The sequence below is a fragment of the Pseudorca crassidens genome, chromosome 2 (assembly GCF_039906515.1).
Source record: "Pseudorca crassidens isolate mPseCra1 chromosome 2, mPseCra1.hap1, whole genome shotgun sequence".
Classification (NCBI taxonomy): Eukaryota; Metazoa; Chordata; class Mammalia; order Artiodactyla; family Delphinidae; genus Pseudorca; species Pseudorca crassidens.
In genome coordinates this window covers 116,355,396-116,374,036 of record NC_090297.1, presented here as the reverse complement: position 1 = coordinate 116,374,036, position 18,641 = coordinate 116,355,396, and the positions used below count along the sequence as shown (strand labels likewise).

The 18,641-nt window shown below is 50.5% G+C and overlaps 3 protein-coding genes across 5 annotated transcripts; 1 reads left to right on the top strand and 2 right to left on the bottom strand.

Annotated features, from left to right (window-relative positions):
* Window positions 1-37: 37 nt before the first annotated feature.
* APOA2 (apolipoprotein A2) lies at window positions 38-1,366 on the top strand. Its single transcript, XM_067714125.1, has 4 exons — window positions 38-112; window positions 268-343; window positions 609-741; window positions 1,126-1,366. Exons 2-4 carry the CDS (start codon window positions 292-294, stop codon window positions 1,256-1,258), a joined length of 318 nt encoding a protein of 105 aa, XP_067570226.1. The 5' UTR covers window positions 38-112; window positions 268-291; the 3' UTR covers window positions 1,259-1,366.
* A 2,228-nt stretch (window positions 1,367-3,594) lies between these two features.
* Window positions 3,595-7,258, bottom strand: FCER1G (Fc epsilon receptor Ig). Its single transcript, XM_067728418.1, has 5 exons — window positions 6,712-7,258; window positions 4,764-4,855; window positions 4,568-4,603; window positions 4,114-4,134; window positions 3,595-3,959 (listed from the first exon to the last, which is right to left on the bottom strand). The coding sequence occupies exons 1-5, from the start codon at window positions 7,022-7,024 to the stop codon at window positions 3,897-3,899; spliced, it is 525 nt and encodes a 174-aa protein (XP_067584519.1). The 5' UTR covers window positions 7,025-7,258; the 3' UTR covers window positions 3,595-3,896.
* Window positions 7,259-7,397: 139 nt separating this feature from the next.
* On the bottom strand, window positions 7,398-17,009 carry NDUFS2 (NADH:ubiquinone oxidoreductase core subunit S2). Of its 3 annotated transcripts, none has more exons than XR_010941174.1 (15): window positions 16,851-17,009; window positions 15,939-16,045; window positions 12,619-12,809; window positions 10,970-11,090; window positions 10,679-10,791; window positions 10,350-10,424; window positions 10,102-10,179; window positions 9,877-9,962; window positions 9,553-9,672; window positions 8,710-8,839; window positions 8,335-8,430; window positions 8,072-8,155; window positions 7,871-7,928; window positions 7,567-7,679; window positions 7,398-7,510 (listed from the first exon to the last, which is right to left on the bottom strand). XR_010941174.1 is itself a non-coding variant. In XM_067728417.1 (14 exons), the coding sequence occupies exons 1-14, from the start codon at window positions 16,943-16,945 to the stop codon at window positions 7,642-7,644; spliced, it is 1,392 nt and encodes a 463-aa protein (XP_067584518.1). In that variant the 5' UTR covers window positions 16,946-17,009; the 3' UTR covers window positions 7,398-7,641. The 3 variants fall into 3 exon arrangements, 1 of the variants encoding a protein (XP_067584518.1); XR_010941173.1 differs by having other exon boundaries at window positions 7,398-7,528; window positions 7,569-7,679; XM_067728417.1 differs by having other exon boundaries at window positions 7,398-7,679.
* Between the last annotated feature and the right edge of the window lie 1,632 nt (window positions 17,010-18,641).

Here is an 18,641-nt window from a genome sequence, read left to right as displayed (position 1 = left end):
CTCCTCCAAAGTACTTGTCACCTGACAGGGGGGTGGGGAAGCATACAGATATATAGCCCCTGCCTCCCTAGCCAGGCCAGGCACAGACGGCAAGGACAGCAACGCTGACTAGGTAAAGTAAGGGAGTAAGAGGTGTGGGCAGCATCCAAAGATTTAACTGTAGAAAGGGAGGGAACCAGGTTGGCGTGGACATGTAGGTAGGGGTCTCTGGGGAGGGGCTGAAGCCCATTCGCTTCAGTGACCTTCCCTGCCCTCACCTGTTCGCAGGCCAATTTCCCTTCCATTAACACCATGAAGCTGCTTCCAATGACTGTGTTGCTCCTTACCATCTGTAGCCTTGAAGGTGGGTGTGTTATGAAGAGGGGTCCCAAGGAGGAAAAGGTGCTTGGGTCCTAGCTGCCCATCTGTCTGTTCTCCTAGGCCCAGGTCTGGCAACCAGAGAGCTTAAAAGAAAAATCATTCCCTCTCTAAAGTCCAGAAAAGTGCATCCAAAGACCTGGAGCTGGATACCTGTTTGGGGAGAGAGCTGAGAGCTGAGGCTGAATACTGGCAGAGATGTGGGACTCATTGTTGGGGACTCAGCTGAGGATGTGTGTGTGTGTGTGCAGGGGCTTTGGTTCGGAGACAGGCAGAGCTGCCGAATCTGCAGAGCCTGTTCTCTCAGTACTTCCAGACTGCGACCGACTACGGCAAAGACCTGCTGGAGAAGGCCAAGGGCTCAGAGCTTCCAAACCAGGCCAAGTAAGTCTCAACAAAGGGGGTTCATGGACCAGGGGGCTATGGAGAGAAAGAGGGGAAGCTGGGAGGTCCTCCAGAAGACTGAGCTAAGGGGTGGGGGTTAGGGAGGATGAGGTTTAAATTGTAGAGAAAATTCCTTCATCACCCCACAGATCCCATGGACCTCTTGGACAGACAGGGGTAGCGGGAACTGGGCTTTGAATTTCTATCTGTATGGTCTGTTCTATCTCTATCTCTGCCCAGCGGAGGGCTTGCCTCTCCCCCTAGGAGCTTTGCCATGCCAGGATAGACCAGGCACTAGGGTTTGGGGACTTGGGTCTCACCTCCCACTACCAAGAAGGCCCCTACCAGTCCCTCATCCTGACTTCTAATCCCTCACATATCCAGGGCCTACTTTGAGAAGGCACAGGAGCAGCTGACGCCCCTCGTCAAGAAGGCTGGAACTGATCTGGTTAACTTCTTGGACAGTATTTTGGACCTCAAAACATCGCCTGTTGCCTGTTGCCAGTGCGTTGCCTAGACTGTTGTCTTCCATCCCCAGCTGGCCCCTGGAACACCCACTGGCCAGGCCTAGAGCTCCTCTTCCTACCTACTCCTTGTTTTCTACGATAAATATTGAAGGAATCAAGTTGTGAGCCTGGTATGTTTTGGGGACTGGGAAAAGTAGGGGTAGTGGAGGAAGAGGAGGAGGGAGAACAAAGAGAAATCTGCTTCTTACAGGAGAGGGGTTTTGGTGTGAAGGGGTGGAGAAAGGGTTGAAGAGACCAGTGATGGAAATGACAGAGTTGGGGTGCCTGTGACTCTTCTCCAAACCCCAGGGATTTTTTACAGGCCTGGGAATGGCCCTGCAGGAGAAACTAAAGAGACTTTGCCGTGGACATGGTACCTTGAAAGGCATGAAAAGATTCATGAACTGAATCCCTAGACTCCTGAAGGTCACGGGAAATGAGAGCACCCTTCAGAATTTCCTCTGTCATACTATGAAGAGGAGAAATCTTCCCCAAAATGAAAGGTGTCACCCAAGGCCCCTCCCTTCCCTTCTGAGCCAGGGGAACACTGTGCTTTCCCCCATCCTTCAATAAAAGACTCCTCTCCCTGAAGGTGCTCTAATCCTTCCATTTGAAACCTCTCACCTAGACCCCCTGTCTGGGAACACCCATTCCAAGCCTGTCCCCCACTATTACCTGGGTGCTATTCATGGAACTGGCCCAAGTTGTGGTAGCCGTCTTAGAGCCTGGAGCTAGTAGACGTGGTAGCCAGTTAAAGGCCTAACAGGTCTCCAACTTGATGGACATGTGGGACTTGAGAAATTTTGGTAGCTGTGATACCTGGATTAAATCAAAATGGAATGGAGGTCAGGCTGGACTGATGCAGGAGACTCACAATCCCAAAATGGGAAAATGGGCATTTTCCAATAAAAGTTTACTTCCACTTTATATTTAAAATAGTTACTTCTCTACCCTGACTCATTCGTCATATCTCATCTGAAATCACCTTTTCCCCAGACACCAGAGATAGCTCCAATTTCTTCTGTATATATATATATATTTTTTTTAATTTTTATTTTATATTGGAGTTTTGTTGATTAACGGTGTTGTGTTTCAGGTGTACAGCAGAGCGATTCAGTTATACATATACATGTATCTGTTCTATTTCAAATTCTTTTCCCATTTAGGTTATTACAGAGTATTGAACAGAGTTCCCTGTGCTATACAGTAGGTCCTTGTTGGTTATCTATTTTAACTATAGCAGTGTGTACATGTCAATCCCAAACTCCCAGTGTATCCCTCCCCCACTCATCTGTATGCTGACCAACCTCTTCAGTCTGGGCTTTAAGACCCTTACCACTCGTGACTACTTTCTTCCCCTTTCTTTCTCAGTATCTATTTATTTTTTCCTCACGTGGCAAAACGTGCAGGGACACAGATCTGTCTGTCACTTGCAAGACGACATTGGACAGGTTAATTAACTTCAAAGAGCCTGAATTTCCTCACAGTGTTAATGAGTGGATCAAATGGTACGACAGGATGGAAAACACATTGAAAAGTGTAAGTCACCATGCAGTACAAAGTATTGCCCAGCATAGGGGGTTGCTGGGGGTAAGCCTGGAGACACTGGACCCATTTGGACAGGGCTGGGATGGGATTCAGATACTACCAGGGATTCCTGCCTCAAAACAGGACAGGCACTGAGAAGGGGGATTCCTTCACCACTCACCCATGCAGTTGGAGGACCTGGCCTCCCATCTGGACCTGACTTGTTCCCCTTTGCCTTACCCTCCTCCAACCCAGACCTGGCTCCCTCAGGTCCCTCTTGCCCCAGAATCCACTGAAAACACGGTTCCCATAAAACCTTCCATTGGGAGCATCACACAAGCTTTAGTCGCACCATCCCTTCTGCATGTTTGGCTTCTCAGCTATGCTAATGCCCATAGGCATGTATATTGCGAGCTGCGCTCACACTGCTCCCTGAAGCCCACTCTGATCTGGACTGGTGACTACTTGGGGTTGGATAGCCAGGCTTCTCCGCAACCCAACCTCGTTTTCGTTGTCAGACACAGAGGGCCAAGCTGGGTGCGGAAGTCACTTCTTGGGTTCAAATGTCTCTGAATGTGCCTAGACCCCCAATACATTACTCCCTGCTCCAGCACCCTGCTAGAGAGCCTGGGGGTCAAGGGTCTCATCCTTCCCCCAGTCACAGTCAGCATTCATCCCTCAATCAAGCAGAACAGCTCTGGTCTATTAGACTATGAGTTATGGAAGGTCAGGAACTAAATTTGCCTTGTGATATTTTCAGTATCCAGCCTAGGCTAGTAGAGGCTGAGGAAATGTATGTTAAATGAATGAATGAATAGAGTCCAGTCTGCGGTAACTTTATTGATGTTAGTGCCTTCCGTTTCCATCGTTTAGTGGGAGTTGGGGACGGGGAAGCGGAGAAGGGTGGCATAAAGAGGTGAGACTAGAATATAAACATTAATGAAGAGCATCTGAGGTCTTTGACAGGGAGGAGGAACCACTGGTGTCTATTAATGGGGGGCATAGCGTCATTACAGGGATAGGGTCAGCTGGCATTAACGGCGGGGAGGCATATGTGATGCCAGCTACGAGGGCTGGGAGGAGAGTGGAAGAAGGAAGCGACCAAGGGCATTTGTTCTAAAGTTATTGTGGCGGTTTCTCATGCTTCAGGGTCTCATAAGTCTCCTGGTTCCGGGTGCTCAGGCCCTGGAGGTGGAAGTCAGAGGACAGTCAGGAGCTTGAGCCCATCACAGGGCCTCCTACCCACCCCCAGAGGCCCTACCCCTTCCAAAGTTCACTCAAAAGCCCACCCTCTTCTGCTGACTTCCTGGGACTGGGGTTGGGAGGCAGGTTCACTCACCGTGTAAATGCCATCTGATTTCTGCAGAGGTAAAAGGGCAAGGCATTAGAGACCCACATCTCCAGGGCCCCTCAGCATCTTCTTCCCTACCCCAGGAGGTATTTGTCCAGGGGTGGCTGGCCCCCTTGGGCTAGAGGGCACTCCCACGGGTACTCGGGGGCATGAATGCACATTTGCCCATATGGCCACCAACACACATATACACACAACATACAACACTCTCACGTACGCCTTGTCACTCTACACTTGACTCTTCCTCATCACCTGTTGAATATTTTGTGATTTGGCTAGGTGGCAGGGTGGGTAGGATGAGGTAGGAGGGGGACCTCTGAAGCTTACAGAGATCAGCACCTGAGTCCCATGCCCCCCAGAGACCGCAGATCCCAAGGCTAAAGCCCCAGAGGGGCTGAGAGACTGAAAAATTGTTGATACCCAGTTGAGGAAGGGTCCATACCTCATAGCTGGCTGTAGCTGCCTTTCGCACCTGCAGCTGGAGTAGGGGAAAGGCCATCAGTAAAGGTGGAGTTAGTGGCCCAACCCCACCTCCAAACGTTGTAGGGGAACCCCTTTTATTCCCTCTCTTTGGAGCCATGTTGCCACCACCCTCCCACTTCTCCTTCCAGCCCTCATCCCACGCTGCCCAGCCCTACCTTGAGTCGACAGTAGAGCAGGGTGAGGATAATACCATATAAAAACAGGATCGCATCCAGGATATAGCAGAGCTGAGGTTCTCCCAGGGCCGCTGAAGGGACAGAGGGTACCCATGGGGTCAGGGGCAGCAGGAAAGATCTGGTGCTCAGAGGAGAGAAAGAAAGGGCTCTGGAGGTAGGACGGGACTTGGAGGGGCACCGTCCCAGGGAAGAAACTTCATCTTCCTCTCTAGATTCCTATTTCTCTCACCTCTCCCTCTTCTTCCTCACCCTAGGCTAGGGGTAGGACAGGAAGTGTGAACTGTTCTGTTGTGATGGAACTTATAGGTTCTGAGAGTTGAGAGCTTCCCCCTCAGCCCCCAACCCTCTCTTTTTAGCACTGTGGGTTCCTCAGGCACCACTGAGCATTCCACAGCCCTCAAGGGACCCATTTGAGTTCACTGAGCCAAGACCAAAACCTCGGCCCAGGGGGGGTCAAGTGAGTGGAGGCAGTGACAAATTTCAGCAAAGAAACCACAGGGGTGTCTCTGCTAAGTCCTGTGACCTGTTGCTAAGGGCTGGACAGGAAGGATGTGAGCTGAGGAAAGGAGGGAAGGCAATCACTCTATTATGGGTCATCTAGCCTCAGCCACATTGCTTTCTGTCCCCCCCCCCCATCCAACTAAGACACTTAAATATGTAAAAACAAGGTGCCTGCTTTCCTTGGCCTTATAGATACCGATGGCTCTGCACATAAGGCTGAGCGAGTGTCTTAGCCCAGGCTCAAGGGAATGACCACAAGCTGTATGGATTCCGGCTCCGGGTACTCTGCCCTGTTACTCACCCTGGGCCACTGAGAGAGGAAGTTTCGTGCAAGGAAAAAAATCAAATAAAGTCTGAGCTCCAGCCTCTATCTGCTCTGACCCCTATCAGAGGGCTCATGGGCATGTGACATATGGGTGAAGTACGTTTTATTCTGTGACACTCTTTCACACACGGTATTACATAAGTCTCAAAACTACCCCGTGACGGAAACATCATCGCCATTTTGTAGGTGACGAAACCAAGGCTCAGAAAAGCTAAGTAATTCATTTAGGGTCACAGTGTGAAGTACCAGAGCTGGAACTGAAATTCAGGTTTTCTGCGTTCCAGGTTCGTGCCCTCTCTCTTATGCCTCAGTGTCCCTGCTCCCTCATCCCATGGCAGCAGACTGGCCGCTCACTCAGTCCTTCCATCTTCACAGCTGGGCTGGTGGAACTCCATCCCAGTCCATCCAACTTCCCCATTTTCCCTTAAGTTTCACTAACCTCTTCCTACCCGAACCCCAGCTGTAACTATCCCTCTTCAAAACACAGACGACCCAGACAGAGCGAGGAGAGTTTAGAGAAGGCCTGGAGCCTCAGAGCTGCAGAGGACTTCCCATTTCTGCCTCCATTTCTCAGCTGACGTTTAGCTCTCTGGAACTGGGCATTGTACGCTGCCCCCACCCTCACATCAACTGTGCCTTAGTGATGACCCACAGAAGCCGCAATCACGTATCTGACTACCCTTGCCTCACTCCTAAACACAAGGACAGGCCCCTGCCTTCCTGAAGGGGGCTTTATATTATTTAACCAGCTAGAGGTCAGCTCCCAATGGAGAAGACCAAAGGCACCCCACAGAAAATGCTGATCATGAGAAACAGAATTTTCCCCCAGACCAGCTTTTCATGTCATACACCCACTCCCTTCCTCTGCCAAACTGAAGACTTACGTGTGTATCAGTCCTGAAAAAGTAAGAAGGGGACAAGAAAGGAGGGAACTACAAGCCCTGCGCCCTGACAGAGACTGGGCAGGACCAGCCGCAGGGTCTCTGTGCCCATCCTCCCAGTGCCAGCCTCCCTCTGTCTGTCCCTGCCTCAGCCCTCAGACACATGCCCTTGATTCCAACCCTGGAGCCGAGCTCACTGTCCCTCACCAAACCCTCTTACCTGCTTGTTCAACCAAAAGGATTAAGAGCAAGACCACTGCTGGAAACATCTTGGGCAGGGGCTGAGGGGCCGCGAGCTGGGGATCCGACGCTCTGACGGCACCGTGCAGCTGTGCTCTGCGAGCGGCTCCCTGACCACAGCGTTGCCCCCTTCCTGCCACGCCTTCCTCTGAGCTCTGGCCCCTTCCCCTTCCTGCACTAGAGACCGGGCGGCTCCCGGAAGGGCCAACCAAGGGAGCTAGGAGATCTGGTCTCCTACGTCTCCGTCCTTCAGTGACCAAGCCCCTGCTACCGTGGAAAGAGGCAACACCCATGCTTGGGAAAGGCTATCTAAACCCGCCATCTCACTCTAGCCCTGTTCAGAGACAGAGCTCTGATAACTTGCCCCTCAAAATTCCCTAAGACCCCATGATAGCCCCTTTCTCTCCCCCCTGGAACTCTGTACCCAGTCTTCATTTGAGGAGTTTACCAATTGGTGTGGGCAGCAATGTTTGGGCAGGGAGGAAGTAAGGGAAAAAGAGGAAATGGGCAATGGAGAAGTGGAACGGACAAGGGTCACAAAAGAGGCAGAGATGCACAGGAAAAACTGCTAAGCACTGAGTCTAACAGAGAAGTACAGGGTTAACACTCATGAGTTTCCCATCAAACTGAAAGACAGTAAGATACTGAGAAAGACACACCCACAAGTTTGGGCTTGGGGCCAGAAGGCGGCTAATTTATTATAATTTCTCCTTTTCCAGTACATGCACAGAAAGCCTGACAGCTAAGCATTCATGTACGTGTACACACACACACACACACACACACACACACACACACACACACACACACACACACACACACACACACACACACAGAGTCCCATTCCCAACGATGGACAGGCTCCGCAGACGAAGCAGGTAGGCAGGGAGGTCCAATGCTGTTCCCGTGCTCACCGATCTACTTCTCCAAACACAATATCTTGGGTACCTAGGAGGTCAGGGGGAGGAGAAGAAAAGTGATGTTACCAAGAATCTAGAACTCATTACTGTGCTCAGGAAACTGAGGATTTCAGTCTATGCCCATAGTCTATGTTGAACAGAAGTGTTCAGTTTCTGTCCCCAATCAGAGTCTCAAACTCCCTTGCCTAGAACACCTCTACTACACAACAGGCCTTGTACCTATGATGGCAACGACGTCCGCCAACATGTGTCCCTTAGACATCTTGTCCAAACCAGCCTGCAGAGATTAAGACAGCAATAGTGTTAGGCAAGATTAACAGGGTAGAAGGAGGAGGAGTGAAAGTGCATAAAAATCTCAACCAAGGCCATTAATTACTGGCTTTGTGTATTAGCGTTAGAATCTCTGGGGTTGGTTCTTACCAGGTGGGCAAAACCAGGAGCCTTGATCTTGCATCGATAAGGGCGGCTGCTGCCATCAGACACCAGGTACACCCCAAACTCTCCCTGTCCAAGGAAGAAGGTTGGCTGCCTCCATTAACAGGAAGAACCCTTTCCTCTGCCAACAAAAACCTCTCTATTCACCCTCACGTCCTCTCTCTCACTGATGAACAAGCATTTATCTGAACATCCATCGCCAGTCACCCACTCCACGTACTGTCCTTTCCTTCCCCTTCTTGCCTCACCTTAGGAGCCTCGATGGCAGTGTATGTGGCACCTGGAGGAACTTGGTAGCCCTCAGTATACAACTTAAAGTGATGAATCAGTGACTCCATAGAAGTCTGGAGAGAGGAAAAACGGAGCGTCAACAGGCCAGACCCAAACTGCATGGCAGGTGTACCCACACACAGAAAATAATGCTATCCCCAGGGAGTCTAAAATCCCACATGTAAGCCAATGGGCACAGAAGGTATAGAAAAAGAGAGGAGGCTACGGGAGGTTAAGAATCTTATACAGTGAATTCTTTGAAAAAGGAAAACTGAAAAGTAGGAATTTAATCCCAAGATCCTCCTCCCCAGCCGCTGCCCCCTTTCCCCCTTTTCCCTCCCCCTATAGCTAACCTTCATCTCCGCTCGTTTTGGTGGAGACACTTTGGCATCGTCAACCTTGATCTCCCCGGGAGGCATCTTGTTCAGACACTGTAAGATGATTCGAAGGGACTGGCGCATCTCCTCCACCCGACACAGGTACCTGAAGTAGATGAGACAGACTCAGATCAAGAGAAGAGCAGCCAGAGGATGAGATGTGAGGCTGGGAGGATGGATGCCCTTGGCCGAACTGAACAGTGCTAGGTAACTTTCCTCATCCTTTCCTCCTAGTACAGCATCTCTGCTTGGCCTGGCCACCCATAGAAAACCTACAGTCTTCTGATTCAAGCACTGAGCCCTCTCCTAGTTTTCTCAGACCAAATCCTCTTCTAGTTTTCTCAGACCATGTCCTGTAGTAGTTCCCTCTTTAATTACCCTCTTAAACATTTTTTGGAGTATAGAACAGGTGAGAGTCAAAGTGACTCAAAAAGAAAACAGTAGCAAATTTTTCTTGGGGTCAGTGAAGAGGAATGGAATTTGAAGCTTAGAATCTAGTGGAAACAGCACTGGATAAGGAGGATTCTAGTCTCAAGCACTACTAACAGAATCATACCCCAGGCTAATCTCTAACTTTTGTGCTTCAGCTTTCTCAGCTATAAGATGCAGCCCAAACTAGTCCCATCTAAGACATAAGAAGAATGTAAGGGTAAAATAAAATGTCCCATATGTGCAAGTACTTTGAAGAGCAACCTAGTTTAACACACACAAGAGCTCCAATAGATACTGGAAAGGATGAGAAAGAAGAAAGCAGTGAAGAGAAAAGTTAGACAGGGGAAACTAGCTGGAAAATGAGCTAAGAAGGGATCTGGGCCTCACCTATCATAGCAGTCCCCTCGAGAGCCAATAGGAACATCAAACTCCACCTGGTCATAAACATCATAGGGCTGGGTCTTCCGCAGGTCCCACTGGATGCCCGAGCCCCGGAGCATTACCCCGCTGTAGAGAGTACAATGGGACCAAGGGTCACTTTCCACAAACCAAGAAAAGAGGCATGCTCTCTTCCCTAGTCTCCCCTCTCCCTCCCGCACGCTCTGGGCATGGGATACAAAGACAGCATGGCAAGGAAGGCGCCACACCTGAAGCCAAGAGATTAAGCTGGAACCCACCCGCCCCTGAGGAGAGAAGTCTTATTCCTCACACCTAAAGCCATAGTTAAGTGCGTCTTCTGCTGTTACAACCCCAATGTCAACTGTCCGATTCCGCCAGATCCTATTGTTGGTCAGCATCTGTTGAGCAAGAGAGCTGGTGTGTGAACACTCTTCATGACACTCTTCAAATACCTCTGTATTTCTTTATAATTGGGGATTAATCCCACAGATCCTCTTGGGGTAAAAGAGGGATTTTTCCCACGGACTCCTATCTTACCTCCTCCAGCTCATCAATGCGAAGAGAGAAGTTCTTAGAAAACTCATAAATGTCATCCATAAGCCCAAGGGGTAGGTCCTAGAAGACAAACGGAGAATCGATAGTGAGTGCAGGGTCTCCACTGAGGAGAGCCAGCCCTGCCTCAGGGATACAGGGTTAGCGCTTCCATCAGCCAGGGCTGCCCTCCAGTGGCCACAGAGGATACAAGCAAGGACTGGACCTTAAGAGAGGCAGGGGAGCCTGCTCACCTGGTGCACACCTCCTGGCCGGACATAGGCAGCATGCATCCGAGCCCCAGACACTCGCTCGTAGAACTCAAACATCTTGAGAGGACACACTGGGAATTAGTGACAAAGTCCTGGGCCCCTAAGTCCAACACCACGATGGTCTACTCCCCCACCCTCAGCCTTCTGGTGCCCAACCAACCCCTCATGACACAGAGCTCCTCAAGATATAACCCAGGTTAAATATACCTTCTCCCCCTAAATGTTCTCTCTCCTTTTACTCCCGTCTCCTTCGTACCTTCTCTACCTCTGGCACCTCCTTCCCTTTTCCTATTCTTTCCTCCTTCTCATACCTTCTCCCTTTCTTCAAACAACCAGAAGAAAGGGGTCATGGCCCCAATGTCCAGGGCATGTGTGGTCACAGCCATGATGTGGTTCAAAAGCCGAGTGATTTCTCCAAACAGCACTGTAGAGAGGTGAAGACAAGAGAAGGATATAGGAGCCAAGGATCCAGGCTGACAGAGCAGCTCTGGGCAGAGCCTGGGGTCTGCCTACTAAGCTCCGGTTCGGCACTCCTAAGATGCGGGGCAGAGGCACCATGCTGTACTCTCAGTGGGCCACAGGAAGAAGGGGATGGGGCATACCTCGGATCCACTGTGCCCTAGGAGGAGGTTGGATGTTGAGCAACTTCTCTACAGCCAGTGAATAGGCCTGTTCGTTACACATCATGGACACATAGTCTAGCCGGTCAAAGTATGGAAGGGCCTGGGAAGAGGGAGGAATCAGGATCACATCTAACAGGCCAAGGAACCCTCAGTCTGGCTGCTAGAAGCACTGCTCTCAGTGGGCATCAGAGGTCAGTGCTACATAAACCTTCCCAATCTCAGGAGCCTCAGAAAGGCAGGATGAAACACACTGAAGGGGTGAAGGTGGGGAGACCCCGATTTGTCATGTTTGCCCATTTCCATGGTGAAAATACTCCTACGAAGCCCCACTTTAAACTACCAACATTATGTAACTGACCACAGACAGCGCTGGGCCGAGTAGCACACCATTACACAGTATTTCCACGATACAGATACAATGGAAGTAACTACCTAAGGAGCACAGCGTAGAAAAACGTAGTAAAATAATGAAGGCATGGATTTTGATACTTCTTACCTTGATTTTTGATATATTAAATCACAAGCTAGTATAATCTGATTTTTAATAACAGCTGTGTTTAACAACTGGCTCACAAAATTCCTGAAAATTTAACAGTGTTCTTGTGAGCCACTGAGTTAGCTCCAGCACACCACTGCCAACCAAGTCTTCTGGGCCAAGTGACGCCTCTGTCAAAGACGATCGCCTCTCTGAGATACTGCAGGAGAAAGGTAATCTCAGGAGGAAATTAAGAACACCAAGAAGAATGGGATTTGTTTCTGTAGGAAGAGTCAGGTAGAAATGGTTCTTCCCCAGAATACCAAGAAAGCTAAGTCCTAGCTGTATGCTGAACCAGCTTCAGCTTCCAGGAAGGAGGCGGAGCTAAGAAGTTTCTCCTTGGAACAGCCAGTTCTTGCCCTGATGTCACTGTGACGTGGGATAAAGCTACAGGGTTTAACTCCATGGACTCTGGGACCAGAAACCATCATTGCCTGGACTCTTTGGGGGAATCACATTCTAGTCAGCTGGTTCTAAATCCTAACTCCATCGTCCTCTGTTATCAAGAGCTTTCTTCATGATAGTAAGAAAAAAACTTCAGATCCCTATCCCAGATCCAGTTTCTTCAAATCTGACCCTACCCTCATTATTTGGGTCACAGAGTTCTCCTAAAAACAGCAAACTCTGTTACAAACTCCCTCCCGGTCACTCTGACTCACTGAGTATTTCGAAAAGAAACTTAGAACGCTGGAAGATACAAGAATCAGCTGTTAAACCTGGGGAGTTGACGTCTCTCTCCTCTTTCCCTGACCCCAGGGACACCAGCTCTGACGTACTAGTATGACACAAGAACAGGGAAACTGAGGCACTAGAGTAAGGATAAAGGGGTCAGCCAAAAGTCAGCCAGAGAAGAGCTAGGAGTGTAGCTCCAGCTCCAAAGTACTTCTGCTGGATAAACCAAATCCACATGATTCAAGTCAAGCATCCCCTGCCACATCCCTCCATCCTCCCAGTCAAAACTGTCCTAATAAACTCAACGGGCTACTCCTCTCAACACCCCCCTCCCCTGGGGTTTTGGGGCAGTGAACTGGCGAAGTCCGAGGCTAAAGCATCCCCAGGTCCTGGCAACAGGTCCCCCGTTCACCCCCCACACCTGCAGATAGGTCTTGTATTCAATGAGCTTCTCCGTGCCTCGGTGCAGCAGCCCGATGTGAGGGTCACACTTGCGCACCATCTCCCCACTCAATTCCATCACTAGCCGCAGGACTCCATGGGCTGCTGGGTGCTGGGGCCCAAAGTTCAGGGTCAGGTTCGACACCAACGTGTCCTTTGGAGGGTCCTCATCTGAGAAGTGGGAAATAGTTGAGCCAAATGGTAATTCCTTTGAGAACCCCCAAAAGACAGCAAGGAGTTAATATCTCCCTGGAGACTTTCCATCTCACCATTCCATACCGTGCTGATTTCCTAACCTTTATCATAAGCAGGAGGAAGACCATTAGATGGGAAAAAGGGAAGGGAGACTAAACTTTCTGATGAGAGGGACCATGAGCCTCACTCTTTCCATGTCTCTCAGGATACCTTTAAAAAACTAATAATGAGGGGCTTCCCTGGTGGCGCAGTGGTTGAGAGTCTGCCTGCCGATGCAGGGGACGTGGGTTCGTGCCCCAGTCCGGGAAGATCCTACATGCCACGGAGCGGCTGGGCCCGTGAGCCATGGCCGCTGAGCCTGCGCGTCCGGAGCTTGTGCTCCGCAACGGGAGAGGCCACGACAGTGAGAGGCCTGCGTACAAAGAAAAAAAAAAAACAAAAAAACTAATAATGATAGATAACACTTATACAGTCCTTATTATGTGCCAGGCACTACTCTAAGCACTTTACTTATTTTAATTAATTTAATTATTTCAACAACCATATAAGTAGTTGATACTATCATTATCCTCATCTCATTGGAGAAGTTGAGGCCAGAAAGACTAAATAAATTGGCAGAGTCAGTAAGTGGCAGACTCAGGATTTAACTCAGCCTGGTCAGCTCCAGACTCCACACTCTTAACCACGAAGATACACTGCTCTCCAGATGTATCTGCTGAATGGACAACTAATTGGGAAATGTATACTTAATTCTTACTATTACTAATCGACAGTTTTTACCCTCAAGAGGCTTACAATTTAATTCGGGAGATAAGTACATGTGAGAAACTAGTAACACAGGTCAAATTTACAAGTTGCCAAGTAAGTTGTTTAGCCGTTAAATATTTAAAGAAAGGAAAGAACACTGTGAAGACCTCGTGGAGGCAAGATATGAGCTGGTTCTTAAACACAGGGAATGATTCAAATAGGTAGAGAGAAGAGGCATCCCATGCTATGGAATGAACACATGTCAAATCTCAGAAACAAGAAAGTAAATATCTATGGAACTCTTGTTTGCCAAGAGACAGATTAAGTGTTGGCAGGCAGTAGGGGGTAGTGGTTCAATTATCAGTATTATTTATTTATTTAAAATTTATTTATTTTGGGCTGCACTGGGTCTTCATTGGTGCACACGGGCTTTCTCTAGTTGTGGCGAGCAGGTGCTACTCTTCGTTGCGGTGCGTGGGCTTCTCATTGCGGTGGCTTCTCTTGTTGCAGAGCACGGACTCTAGGCGCACGGGCTTCAGTAGTTGTGGCTCGCAGGCTCAGTAGTTGTGGCTTACGGGCTTAGTTGCTCCGCGGCATGTGGGATCTTCCCGGATCAGGGCTTGAACCCGTGTCCTCTGCACTGGCAGGCAGATTCTTAACCACTGCACCACCAGGGGAGCCCCAATTATCAGTATTATTAGTAACACTTAGGAAGGACTTAGCATGAGCCAATCACTACATTACGTGGTTTACGTTACTTGTATCTCATTTAATGCTTACAATAACGCTATGAAGTAGGTACTTTATTCACTGGTAAATGGAGAGTTGAGATCTGAAACCAGAGTCTACCTATGCAACCAAAATTCTTCACCATGGGCTTTGGAGTCAGACAGACCCACGTACAAATCCACCTGTGTCCTCGACCACTTTTTAATCTCTCCACACCACAATTTCCTCAAAATTGGGATAATATTAGTATCACTCTCATAGGTCTGTTGTAACAACTAAGTGAAATAATGCATACAAAAACACTCAGCACATGGTAAGCACTCAGCTGTTGTTACTGTTAAATTTTTGAAAGGTTAACTGGAAGTTCCTTTGAAGGTTTTCGATCAAAAGAATGAATGACATGCTAAAATGATGTTTGGGGAAGATAAAGGCATAGACACTGTATAGGATAGCTGGAGGGAAACTATATCAGTGGCAATAACCCGTCAAAGAGACTTCCGAAATAATCAAGGTCTAATACAAAATAAATCGAAACAACAAAGGGAGAAATGACCAGATGTGAAACATTATTAAAGAATCTGCATGTTATTGAACATAGACATGGAGGGCAAGAGAGAAAAAAGAGCCAAAAATGACTAAAAATCTTCAATCCTGAGGGATTAGGAGAATGAGGGAGTCACTGATCAAAATTAAAAATCACGGGCTTCCCTGGTGGCGCAGTGGTTGAGAGTCCGCCTGCCGATGCAGGGGACATGGGTTCGTGCCCCGGTCCGGGAAGATCCCACATGCCGCGGAGCGGCTGGGACCATGAGCCATGGCCGCTGAGCCTGCGCGTCCGGAGCCTGTGCGTCCGGAGCCTGTGCTCCGCAATGGGAGAGGCCACAACAGTGAGAGGCCCGCGTACCGCAAATAAATAAAATAAAAATTAAAAGTCACAAGGAAGAGCTAGTTTTGATGGGGGGGAAAAAGGTTTCGTATTCAGAAAGGTTTCATTTGGGTGCCAGTGGGAAAAACCACCTTGTCAAGAGAGGGAGATAGAAATATACTGAATCGGGCTTCCCTGGTGGCGCAGTGGTTGAGAATCTGCCTGCCAATGCAGGGGACACGGGTTCGAGCCCTGGTCTGGGAAGGTCCCACATGCCGCGGAGCGACTAGGCCCGTGAGCCACAGCTACTGAGCCTGCGCGTCTGGAGCTTGTGCTCCGCAACAAGAGAGGCCGTGACAGTGAGAGGCCCGCGCACCGCGATGAAGAGTGGCCCCCGCTCGCCGCAACTAGAGAAAGCCCACGCACAGAAAAGACCCAGCACAGCCAAAAATAAATAAATAAATGAAATTTAAAAAAAAAAGAAAAGAAATATACTGAATCTCTGGAAAAAGCTGAAGCTAAAGATATAAATTTGGTAGGGATCTCGAGGGTTGACTGGGACCTTCTCTTTCTTTTCTCTTGGAATATTCTACTTGACAAATACCTCCTATTATCACTATAGTCACGTTTGTTGAGTTGCAAGGTTAAAGCAGCAAAAAGAGTTGGCGGCTAAAATCTGCCTCACACGGAGAGCTCAAGAGCACTTAGAAATCAGCTTGGGGCATGGAGGGGTGTAGGTTGGGACAGTGGCACTGGGCACTCACCATTCCAAGGTGGAGGCTTCCAGTGCGCTGTTTCCTTGGTGGGGTACATGACAGCGCCCCCAAACTGCTCTGCCCATTCCACATCTGGCTGCCATTGCCGAGCACCTCTGGGGAGGTAATGACAGATCCTACACAAAGGGCCTGAACAGTGCTTGGTTCCTCTGTTCCCATTCACTTTCAGGTGGGCCCAGGGAAGGGTGTCTTGGATTCTTCAATGTCAAGTCACTGACACAGAGTTGCATCGCTTTGGCAGAACAAACCGGAGCTCTAGAGGTTCCATCCTTACTAACAACTTATTCCTGAAATCACTTCACCTATCACCCGTACACATGCAGAGCCGGGGATCCCAGCTCCTTTAAATTCTGGTCATATTCATATGCCCATCCTGGTGAATATGAACTCAAAAAGGTGTTTATTCAAGGTCAACCCAAGAGTAAGAAAAGAAAGGGGGGTGGGGCATGCTGGCTCCTTGGCTCTGCTCAAGTACGGCCAGAACAATGCCCTGAGGCCAACCCGGGGATTCTTGGTTTATGTTCCTCCTTTAAGTCTATCGGGGTTGCTCTCCTTTTCTTCCACAGCGTTTAAGGAGACTTTTCACCAGTCGCGCCCCACCCGTGAAGGGGTTTGGGAAAAGCAGCAGGACATAAAGGGAGGGTGACATTATCACTAACACTGAGGCGCGGAGTCTCCCTCCAACTGATTTCACCTCTGGCAGATCGAGCTCAAACCCTCTTTCCTCCCTCGGCCAAGGCAGGCACCACTGGATCCTGGAACTCGATAGAGCAGGCCTGGACGAGGGGTCACGGGCCTGGGTCATTCTTTCCTAGGGGGGGTCACAGGGCCCGTGGAGTCCCCGGACTCGAGAAACCCTAGCCCTGGGGACAGCGCATCGAGGGCTGCGCTTGGTCTCACCTGGTGGGCTGAATCGGCAGTCGGGCCCCAGCCCCGGGCCGCAGCACCAGGGCCGCGACGCCCCGGAGGCCGCACAGAGTCCTGAGCGTCGCCATCTTGCCCCGCCACAGACTGCGGGAAGGAGAACCGGGCGGAAGTGCCTCTTGCGCGCCTCCTGTGGGCTTCTCGCCTATTGGCACCACTCAGCCGCCCTCTTGGAAGCTGGCGGGGTCGCCGAGCGCGAACCTGACAACATCCGGGTTCTGCACCCCGGCTTCACTTTCGCTTAAATACCGGAGGCTGAGGCCCTTGCTTCCCACCGCTCCTGGTGGGCTCCTCTAAGGCTGAGCAGGAGAAACTTGCAATTCCTGCTGCGGGCAGCGGCGCCCTCGTGCACCATCGCCGAGCTGCCTGCGCGCCTTAGAAAGTGCCCTGCCGCCCGGAGCCAGGCGGACACTCACATGGGGGCCCTTCCCCACTCCTCGCGTGAGCTCACCGCTGCTGTAGCCCTGCTCTCTGGTTGTGTCTGAGCCCTGCCCTTCTTGGGGTAGACCCGGGCTTTGCCAATTACCTCCTTATCCCCGAATCCAAAAGATTCGGAGCCGGGAGAGCTAGCTAATTTCCAGACGGCCTAAATGGGTTAGGGAAAAGGGGCCCAAGTGGGGCTGGGCGGGTCTGAGAGCTCCTGTCAAAGTAAAATGAAAAAAGAGTAGGATGCGAAGGCCACCAGCATTGGAACGGGCTGCTGCGGTGTGTAGGAGCCACCTCATGAGGATAGGAGGTCCCCTATGGGTGACCCTTATATCTGCCAGGCTTCCAGAGCCCACAGAATTACAGACCCAGGAAGTGCCCTTAGCGATGCCTCGCACCCCACTTCCACCCTGGGTCAGTCTCTTTCACCTCATATCTTTCTGACCCGGCCTCTGTCCTGGACAACGGCATAGAACTGTAGCACCATCAGGAGTCTGATCCTAATCCTGTGTGGAGGAGACAAAGAGGAGTTCCAGCCTTGGAGCTAGTTGCTGTTCTCTCTGCCTCCAAGCCCAGCTCCAGCTGGGCCACCCGTTAACTTTGCACATCCCTCCCACTTGGGGCCTGGAAAGAGGCCTTCCCCAGATCTCCTCCAGACAGGGTGCCTGGGCCACAGCTCACCAGCAGGACAGCAGGGTGGGGCAGACAGACCAGGAGAGTGGCAGAGACAGGGAATTCTTAGCTGCAAAGAAAGAGGGGAAAGCCAGACTTCTAGCCTGGGAGTTGACCTAATGGGAACTGTACCAAAGGGTGGGGCCATATCCCTGACTGGGGGAACTGACTGGGACACCTGGGTGGGCTCGGCAGCCCTCACAGAGCCAGGCAGAGGCTGTGCCTCCCTGCTCCCCTCATTCCCCACCGTCTCCCTGAGCCTCCTCTCCCGGTATAGCTGAAACACACAGTGAATGTGGTGATAGTGAGGGAGGACGATGTAGGGACTGCGTTTATTTGCCCTAATCCAGCCTAGGAGAAGACAGGATGGACTCCGGGCTGCTTGGCCCTAGGGGAAACTTGAGCTGGAGCTAGGGTGAGGGATCCTGGGGGGCTGCCTAGGACACTGCATCTTTTGTGCCTTCTCCAGGCTGCCAACGCTCCCCACACACACACTGCTGCTGTTACTCTAAGGCCTTTTGTCTCTCACTGCTTACTCGCCCCCTTTGTCCTCGTCTCAGATGCGGGTGCAGAGGGGCAGTAAGAGTCCTCTGGTGACAGCTCCTCTTGCTCCTGCCCCTTCTGGTCTCCCATCCTTTGTCTGACTCCTGCAGCACCAACCCCCTCCCC

Coding starts and splice junctions, on each gene's coding strand:
- APOA2 (XM_067714125.1), top strand. CDS start 292: ATGAAGCTGCTTCCAATGACTGTGTTGCTCCTTACCATCTGTAGCCTT. Junction 344..608: donor TACCATCTGTAGCCTTGAAG/GTGGGTGTGTTA, acceptor GTGTGTGTGCAG/GGGCTTTGGTTCGGAGACAG. Junction 742..1,125: donor GAGCTTCCAAACCAGGCCAA/GTAAGTCTCAAC, acceptor TCACATATCCAG/GGCCTACTTTGAGAAGGCAC.
- NDUFS2 (XM_067728417.1), bottom strand. CDS start 16,945: ATGGCGACGCTCAGGACTCTGTGCGGCCTCCGGGGCGTCGCGGCCCTG. Junction 10,425..10,678: donor TGTTTGAAGAAAGGGAGAAG/GTATGAGAAGGA, acceptor TGTCCTCTCAAG/ATGTTTGAGTTCTACGAGCG. Junction 9,963..10,101: donor GCATTGATGAGCTGGAGGAG/GTAAGATAGGAG, acceptor CTTGCTCAACAG/ATGCTGACCAACAATAGGAT.
- FCER1G (XM_067728418.1), bottom strand. CDS start 7,024: ATGGGTGTTGCCTCTTTCCACGGTAGCAGGGGCTTGGTCACTGAAGGA. Junction 4,135..4,567: donor CAGCTACAGCCAGCTATGAG/GTATGGACCCTT, acceptor TTACCTCTGCAG/AAATCAGATGGCATTTACAC. Junction 3,960..4,113: donor AATCAGATGGCATTTACACG/GTGAGTGAACCT, acceptor TTCCACCTCCAG/GGCCTGAGCACCCGGAACCA.